The sequence below is a fragment of the Brachyistius frenatus genome, unplaced genomic scaffold, assembly GCF_029030835.1.
Source record: "Brachyistius frenatus isolate BFR_SWC_R1_liver_20210118 unplaced genomic scaffold, ASM2903083v1 Contig_4, whole genome shotgun sequence".
Classification (NCBI taxonomy): Eukaryota; Metazoa; Chordata; class Actinopteri; family Embiotocidae; genus Brachyistius; species Brachyistius frenatus.
The window spans coordinates 3726824-3735921 of NW_027210603.1; the positions used below are offsets into that span (position 1 = coordinate 3726824).

Below are 9098 nucleotides of genomic sequence, written 5' to 3' on the forward strand. Positions count from 1 at the left end.
TTAGTTCATGCAAAGGATAAATCTTCCCTGGTGGTGTTCTCTCAGCCCCTAAAAGGATTTTCAACAAAATATTAAATATAGTGCCTTTACTTGACGTCACGTGCATCTTTCCAGTTACTTTTGTACCCCTAAACTTGAGGCAATATGTGTTAAAGGGCGATATCTCCCACAGTTTTCCTTCTATAATGATGTAAACCTGCTCAAATTAAAGTTTGGTGTTGCTTGCTCATGTTTGTGCACCCAAAGGTTCAAGAGCTACCTGCCTACATGCACAATAAGCTGCTATAGAGCCATGTGTAAAGGCCGGTAGTTGAAAAATAATTTAATGAAAAAACACAATAGCATTAAATGCATAATTAAAATTTAATTTATTGATGAAGGCCATAGTTTTCTGTCAATAAATAAAGCGCAACATCAAAATTTTACTATTATTATTTTACTGTTATCGGCCAAAACGTTTAAGTTTGAACTGTTTTCATTTATAAGTGAGAGTCTCGGACTGAACATGTTTGTGAAGACTTATGACTCACCACCTGCTTTTTTTGACAAGACTGTGCTCCACCCAAAGACGATGCACATCAGATAAGAGGATGACTGATCAACAGCAACGGACAGATAAGCTGCTTGTGGTTGGAAGATATCGGAACTTTGGGTATTACTAGTATCAGTGACTTTTTTTTGAATTAGTAATAAGAAACAGCTGGGTAATGATCTCTGGTAACTCCTGTGTCAGCAACCTGCTGCATTAACAACTAAACAGGATTCTTCATGTTAACCAAACAGTTGAATTTAAGCAAACAAGAAATAAAAGTAAATTACCCCCGGACATCTCAGACTGGAGCTGTTCGACAGGTTTTTGCATTCAGAGGCGAAGCTGTGAAATCAGCAATGGAAAAATTCAGCTGGCGACACTTAACAGGGAGGAGGCCTTGTTTTAACATACATTTTCTTCAGTGGCCTTTGGGTGTGAGGATACTGACAACCATAAATAAACACGTTCTTTCTTCACTTAATTTACATTCTTGCTTGCAAACACCAGGGAGGAACATCGGTCTCACTTTTCAAGAAAAATGCTTGAGGAACACATAAAATGAACAGCTTTAAATATCGACTTGTCTCGATTAATTCTGGTGCCGATACAAAATCCAACATTTACATTGTGTTTCCCAAAAAACAAACCTCCTGCTCAAACTGCAGTTTGAGCAGTTTCATTTTCTGCAGTTTGAAAATGACTGAGCAGACTCTGCAGGTCCAGCATCCTGTAATCAACTGGTTGTTTTTTTGCATGATGTGCAGTCAATAGAGGTGGATGGCAACTGTTACAACGTGTACTGTGAGGCAGTGTGGAAGGATGCCAGAAGAGCTATACGGTGATCCACGCATAGACTAAACATGGTTTTCATTCACACTGCAAATTCCCTGCCTTTCTGTATTAATGAATCGTTTTTTATAATTTAAGTTTCCTGCTCATTGAAATATTCAGTATAAAGAAGGATAGCCTGCCACACCTCAGATGATGGAGAGGGCCCACACCCAGTTTACACATACTGCTGCGGTACAAAAGGAAAGTCTACAAAGTAGGTTCCACTAAGTGACTTAGTTTTGTTTAATCTCCGATATAAAATTAGATCACTTCTAAAATGCTTTCTGTTCCGGTGAATCAAACGTTCAAACATGACTTGCATTCTGACACTGCATCAAGCTGTCGGGTTTGTAGCTTTCACGACAGCATTCACATTAAAAAATAACTACCGACACCATGTCCCGATTTGATTTGTGACTTCACAGAGAAGGTCTATGTGAGACAGGTATGAGGAAGCCAATCAGAGTGGGTGGAGAGGCGGTGTGAGAGCAAACACGGGGGAATGTCAGAGGCATAGGCGGAGGTGCTCACACTTTCATTTACTCTCCTTTTAAAAGTACTCTCTAAGTTTGTCTTGTGAAATGTTGTAATTTAGGGCTCGAACATGTAATTGTCCACTTAAACTTAACAATTGCTGGTGAACTGGATGAATTATTGGCCTACTAAAAATATAAGTAGGTTATAAATTGCAGTTTTCTTCATTCTATAATCCAGTAGTTGAGATAAAAGGTCGTACAATTCAGAGTTTTGAACTGGCTGCAGTGCGTCAGTTCAAACTAAGTGAGAAACAAGACGAGAACATAAATTTTCTCCAAATAGCTGCTGGACAGCAGTGATTTGAGCTTTAGAGTAAAGTTCCACACCATGGTAGAAATTAAAGGCATGTGCATGTGAAAAGTTGGGGAAGAATGAAAAAGAATGCCGGGCCTCACTGAGAAAGGTACAGACGGCTGAAACAAGTGTGTGTGTGTGTGATTGGACTAAGTGGGTGTGGTGAAATGTATCAAACCACTGAAGCTGTAATGCACATTATTATTTTACGTGCAAGACTATTTTCACCAGCTCAAGGACAAAAAATACTTTAATTCTGAAGCATAGAATTTAGTGAGGCAACTTTCTGGCATCATTATCGATTTTTTCTTTTTTTTGGCTCTCTGTTGGAACAAGATTTCAATGAGCTAACTACTTAAGGCATTTGGATTGCTGCCTCTAATAATACTTTATTCTTGTACTTTAGTTATTTGTCTGTATTAATCCATGCTCGGCTTCATTATGTTGACTGTTGATGCAAAAGGCTTAAAATGTCTGGTTTAGTCATTTCAATGTGAGACAATGCAGAAGTTACAGATATAAATGTGTAAAGTTTAATGCATATTTAACTGCTAGCACAATCTGATGAATGTCTGAAAATCAATAGTAAAAACAGTTTTCTATTTACTTTTATGTGTAATGATCATGCATCACTTCTTAAATGGTTGAAGTGAGTACGTTTTTGTTGAGTTAATAGTTTCCCTTCCAGTTTTTGTTGTGATCTACGTGTCTGACTGTCATTAGCATGAGGAAACTGCACTGGATTTGCTTTGTGGTATCTTATTTAGAATGTTTTTTGTCTTGGACTAATAGGGTGCTGTTCTGTTTTGGTCTGAATCAATATTTCTTCAGCTGATCCAGTGGGTTGATCAGTGACTAAGCAGTATATTGGTCCTGGCTTGGAGCCACACCACATGCATGGACCCAGCTGAATGTTTAGAGATATGCAGATGGTGACATGATTATGGGTGACTGTATAGTGAGGGAAATGTAGGCCTTGAGTCACGATGAACTCATCCTACTAGAAAAATACAGATTCTGTAGAGAAGAGACAAAAGATGTTACTGTCTTAAGAGAAATAACAGCATTGGTCAAATCTTAACGTGAGATGATGTCACTGCTTCCTGAGTAATGACCTCGGCAGCAACAACTGACAGCAACTGAAAATTGCTTAATTCAAAGTCATTACATCCACTCAAAACATTTACCAGAACATGTAAAGTTGTAGTTATAAAAACATATTCATGTACTTAAATGAGAACCAGTGTTGTTGATGTTTTTATTTTTTTATTTTGCTTCCTTTCAAAAAATAAGATTTTCTTTTTTCTTCATTTAAAATAACCTCTTCAGTAGCAAAGCAAGGTGTGATGAGACATCAAACTACGGCAGCAAAACTCATAAAGCAGAAGTCAGGGTAGATGAATGGGCTGATTGTTTGTTTCTGACAACCATGAAAACTTCAGGAGAGACTAACATGCTGGCAGTATATTGACTGGTGCATATTAATAGCAGATTTGTTTGGCAAAGTTTCTGATACTTCTTTGATGCATCCTTGCCTATTAGTGTATTGTATTAAAAGTAGAACCAGAGTCTGAATAAGCTGCAGGAAAAGCTAGCAGTGTGTGAGAGGTTACTGCTGATATAGTGCTTTGAGAGGATTATTACAGTCAGACATGTGAAACTGATCACATTACAGCTGAAAACATTTAAATGTTCATTAAAACACATTTCCTCTATTGCGACTTCTGTAATTATATTTGAGTTAACAGTGTTTAATGTGAATGCATCATTTCAATGTTACTTTTGGTCTCTGAGATAAAATGTAAAATTTCCTTACCAGACTCTGATAAGCAATCGTATTAGATGTAAGTGCAGATTAAACAAAGATAATAAACCGCACGATAAACAAGTACATGTTTATCGTGCGGTTTATTCTCTACAACTTGTCTTTTAGAGGCATGTTGATTTGGAGCAGGAATTGATTTGTGCATCTTAAGAACAGAAGCCACATTTTGTGTTGGTAATGTGGAAGGTTATGTATTTGCTCTTTTTATTGTCATTGTAATTTCATCGTTTTGCCTCTACGAAAGTGTGAAATTGTGTCAAATTAAGCTCACTTTAAGAGGCTTTTCCCCCCCATACGGAATCATATTTTCACTCCACGTCTTTACTTCTCTCTCCCTTTCCCCTGAGCCTGCTCTGTTGCAGGGTGTGTCGCGGCTTATCTCCTGACAATCCCTCCCTACCTGTTTTACAGGACCGGCCACTCCTGTCATTCAGAGCCGGAGAGGTGTAGGCCGAGGTAGAGGGGAGGCTGGACGGCAAAAGTGAGAGGACAGGTTGAAAGTGTCTGATGAAGATCCTCCCCCTGGCCCAGCACAGCCATAAAAGCAGGCTGCAGTCTGCTGTCAGACACTCAGAGGGACTTGGCTCTCCTTTTAAAGCCCGCTCATCTTCAGCTCTTTTCGGCTCCAACAGCTGACAACCTTTACCACTGCAAACATGAGGAAGTCATACTCAATCTCCGGCTCTACGAGCAACATGAGGAAGTCCTTTGCCACACCAGTCTCCTACTCCACAAGAAGAACCACCAGCTATGGTGTTGGTAGTGGTTTTGGTGGTATGTCTGCAGGGTCTATGAGCGGTGGTTTTGGTGGTATGTCTGCAGGGTCTTTGAGCGGTGGTTATAGCATGTCTGGAGGATCTGGTTATGGCATCAGTGCCAGCCAAGCAGGGATGAATTACGGTGCACCACCAATCACAGCTGTCCAAGTCAACCAGAGCCTGCTGGCCCCTCTGAACCTGGAGATCGACCCCTCCATCCAGGCTGTCCGCACCCAGGAGAAGGAGCAGATCAAGACCCTCAACAACCGCTTCGCCTCCTTCATTGACAAGGTTGGTTCCTTTGAGCTCGCTGCAACAAGTTTTTATATTTAACTATAATAGTAAAGAAATGACTAGATATCTAGCGCAGTAACAGCACCCTGCTTTAGATGTTTCAAAAAACTGCTAAGCACTGCTCAAGAGACCCCAACATGTTCTTTTTAGTGGAATAGCTGGCAAGGCAAGTGAGTTGTGAATCTGATCTCTGCGGTGTATTCGGCAATGATTTACAGCCTTTTGAATTAGGAGAGCTTATAAAAATCTATAGTCAGTCGATGACTGTGACAGACTTGATCTTCAACTGGTGAATCTACCTTAAATAACAGGTGGCTTATAGCAACGTCTGAACCTGTGGGGGCCTATCTGCCCATTATCTAAACATGGGTGGCGATTATATTGCAGTGACTCACCCATTCCTCACTTGGTAGACTGGTAGGGATCTAGCTGCACTATGTCCACAGAGTTCAAAGTCTGTCATTTGCACATTGCACCTATCACCTGGTTGTTAATGGCAACGTGAATGCTAAGTACAGAAATTGGATTTCACTTGTTCTTTTACACTACTATCGCTCAGCCTGCATTGATGAAAGCTGTTGGGTGATTCGCTATGTAGACTAAAACTCTCTAAGTACTACAAGTTGGCACCAAGACACACAAAACAAAGCCTTCATCTCATGATACCACACTCCTTTGTCTTCTGCAGTTTATCTGCCACACCTAGTTTTTTTTTTTTTTTTTTTTTTTTTATGGCTGGAGAGACTGAGTGGCTTTTATAGCTCAACAAAGATTGCAGAATGAGTCATCACCACATAAGAGAAACAATAGGTGAAATTACTGAAGACCACACACACGTTTGTGAAACATCTGGACCGGACTTCTGTATTATTTGAAAAAAGACAAATGCAAGATGTGTAATTAAAAGGTTCAAAAGTATTAAAGCTGCTTGAACAATATTTAGTCCAAGAAATGCCTTCATTAGTAACAATGGTTGTGACTAGGGTGTGGCATTTTAGATAGACGTGTAGCTATATATTCAGTCATGCAGCTAAGGTGAGACATCTTGATACCGGAAATGACACACCCTTCAAATTTGCACTGATCCTTCATTAAAATAAGAATTTTCATAAATTAGTGATTAACAATTTTCCTTGGTTTTGTGTCTCGACAGGTCCGTTTCCTGGAGCAGCAGAACAAGATGCTGGAGACCAAATGGAGCCTCCTGCAGGATCAGACCACCACCCGCTCCAACATCGACAGCATGTTCGAGGCCTACATCTCCAACCTGCGCAGGCAGCTTGACGGGCTGGGCAACGAGAAGGTCAAGCTGGAGGGAGAGCTGAAGAACATGCAGGGCCTGGTTGAGGACTTCAAGATGAAGTCAGTGTTTACATGACACAGTCATTAATTATGATATATTGAGAGCAGAACAAAGTGGAGCTGTGCTTAACGTACTGCCTTATGTTCCGACAGGTACGAGGATGAAATCAACAAACGTGCAGGTGCTGAGAACGAGTTTGTGCTCCTGAAGAAGGTGAGAAAATATAAAAATGGCCCTTTTATTTGATTTATTCTGATGATTTATGTAGTAAGTTATAACACTTCTTGTTTGTACGTGATCTTGTTTGCAGGATGTTGATGCTGCCTACATGAACAAGGTGGAGCTGGAGGCCAAGGTTGATGCTCTTCAGGATGAGATCAACTTCCTCAGGGCCGTCTATGATGCTGTACGTATAATTTCTAATGTCAAACTTCTTTCATAATACAACAACAACCATCTAAGGTAAATCTGACATTGTAATAATCTACTATTGATTCTGCAGGAACTGCGTGAGCTGCAGGGCCAGATCAAGGACACCTCTGTCATTGTTGAGATGGACAACAGTCGTAACCTTGACATGGACTCCATTGTGGCTGAAGTGCGTGCTCAGTACGAGGACATTGCCAGCCGCAGCAAGGCCGAAGCAGAGACCTGGTACAAACAGAAGGTGAGTCAGAAGCTGAGGTTTATCCCCTCATGTTTTTATATACACTAGCAACATCTTTCCCAACCATCTGGATTACGTTCTTAATACGCATTGTGTTTTGCGTCACAGTACGAGGAGATGCAGTCCTCTGCCGGACAGTATGGTGAGGATCTGCGCTCAACCAAGGCTGAGATCGCCGACCTGAACCGCATGATTGCCCGTCTGCAGAATGAGATCGAGTCCGTCAAGGGACAGGTATATTTCAATAACTTCTCACAGATGGCCCCTCATTGTTCGAGAAGATGTGCGATCTTTAAATAATTTGTGACATAATCTTCCACAGCGGGCCAACCTGGAGTCACAGATCGCTGAGGCTGAGGAGCGCGGTGAGCTGGCCGTGAAGGATGCCAGACTCCGCATCAGGGACCTGGAGGACGCTCTGCAGAGAGCCAAGCAAGACATGGCCCGCCAGGTGCGCGAATACCAGGAGCTCATGAACGTCAAGCTGGCCCTGGACATCGAGATCGCCACCTACAGGAAACTGTTGGAAGGAGAGGAGAGCAGGTGGGCTGGACTTGATGATTTACACTTTCATGGCTGCAGAATTAGCTTCACCTCTGAATGAGGCACTAACTCTCCATTATTCCACCACCAGACTGGCGAGTGGAGGCGCCAGTGCAACCATACATGTGCAGCAGAGCTCTGGAGGTGGTGGTAAGTTTTTGATTCGATACATCGTATTCACACATGGTACACAACACAGAGAGGACAGAAATGTATAATAACACTTCCTGACTGTTCTCTGTTCCAGCACTGTCCAGCTCCTCCGGTAGATATGACTACGGTGGCAGCAGCATGTCTGCCGGTTATGGCGGTATGAGTGGAGCCATCACCAAGTCCTCTGTCACAACAACCAGCTCCAATAGGTTCTATTGAAGTCTTTTAAAAAGGAGAGCCGTCCCTCTTTTCCCTTCAGAAACTCAAAAAACTAAATAAATAAATTTAGTCTGAATCTGTACCCTTTCATGGTGCTATGCAATACTGTTCAACAAGAGAGCTGAATATCCCCCAAAAAAACAGTGATTCTTGAAACTGGACACTTTTCACTCTGTAAAATGGGAGTTTCTGAAGGTATGGCTAGCCTTTAAACACACACAGGCCAGGTCAGCTAGCAAAGCAAAATCTCTTCTCTTTCTGCACTGACATATGCAATAAATAAGAAAAAAAAAGGAAAAGAAAGGTTTAGATGGAGAGTTAAAACTAAGCAAGAAAGCATTTGAGCATCTGTACTATCTTGTCAACTCAAACATTTTGCACTGTAGTCTGTTTTCAGTTGATGTCTCAAAGTCTACATTTGATTGCTGTTAAAACAAAGAGGAGCAAGTCACTGACTGAATCTGATCGCTGGATAACTACAAGATTTAGAAATTTGTGTGACTTTATATGTTTACAGTTAAACATTGAACTGATTAGTTACTGGTTTGCTCTTTTATTTGTTTTTATGTTTTTTACTGTCCAATGTGTCCCTGCTTAGTTTTGCCTCCCCTTGACTTTAAAGCTAAAAGTATGTGGAGACCAGATTTATTTTGCAAAAGCCTTCTTAGCAAAATATTGCAGCAAATTACACAAAATAAATCTGAATAAACTGGATCTGAGAATGAAAAACAATGGCCTCTGACTCTCATTGTTGTTGTGGTGAATAAAAGAAAAAAGGAAAACGTCTGACAACTTCAAGCTTTGTTTTTTTTTACTGTAACAGAAAGATTAAATTTCCTTGCTGGGATATCACATGGGGGCAGTGCTGTGCTACTTTTACAGCTTGGTTTTGCTGTATGAGGACTCCTCAGTTCGATTTCTAGTGAGCATCAAAGCCATGATTCATCACAAGTGTATTGCATCCCCACTCAGAGAGATCAAACACAAACATTCTGGGAAAAAGCACAAAAAACGCTATTATTACAATGAACTTTGTTCAAGCAGTTCAAATATCAGGGAAGAGAGGACATTTTGATCACTCCTGTGAGCATGTGAAAATTTATTATGAGCTTTATTGCTTTACGTTCTCATCTACTGTCGTG

General features: G+C 40.9%; 1 protein-coding gene across 3 annotated transcripts; it reads left to right on the top strand.

Moving 5' to 3' along the window:
- The first annotated feature begins 4581 nt into the window (after positions 1-4581).
- Positions 4582-8688, top strand: LOC138628240 (keratin, type II cytoskeletal 8-like). 3 transcript variants are annotated; one of them, XM_069711164.1, is made up of 9 exons: positions 4582-5068; positions 6225-6433; positions 6527-6587; positions 6685-6780; positions 6877-7041; positions 7150-7275; positions 7364-7584; positions 7676-7734; positions 7832-8688. In XM_069711164.1, exons 1-9 carry the CDS (start codon positions 4676-4678, stop codon positions 7954-7956), a joined length of 1455 nt encoding a protein of 484 aa, XP_069567265.1. In that variant the 5' UTR covers positions 4582-4675; the 3' UTR covers positions 7957-8688. The 3 variants fall into 3 exon arrangements, with proteins under 3 accessions (XP_069567265.1, XP_069567274.1, XP_069567282.1); XM_069711173.1 differs by having other exon boundaries at positions 7676-7731; XM_069711181.1 differs by having other exon boundaries at positions 7676-7728.
- Positions 8689-9098: the final 410 nt, after the last annotated feature.

Bases quoted from the DNA above. Each gene is read 5' to 3' on its own strand.
- LOC138628240 (XM_069711164.1), top strand. From the start codon at position 4,676: ATGAGGAAGTCATACTCAATCTCCGGCTCTACGAGCAACATGAGGAAG. The intron at 6,781-6,876 runs GTACGTATAATT...TTGATTCTGCAG, and splicing joins TCAGGGCCGTCTATGATGCT to GAACTGCGTGAGCTGCAGGG. The intron at 7,042-7,149 runs GTGAGTCAGAAG...TTTGCGTCACAG, and splicing joins AGACCTGGTACAAACAGAAG to TACGAGGAGATGCAGTCCTC.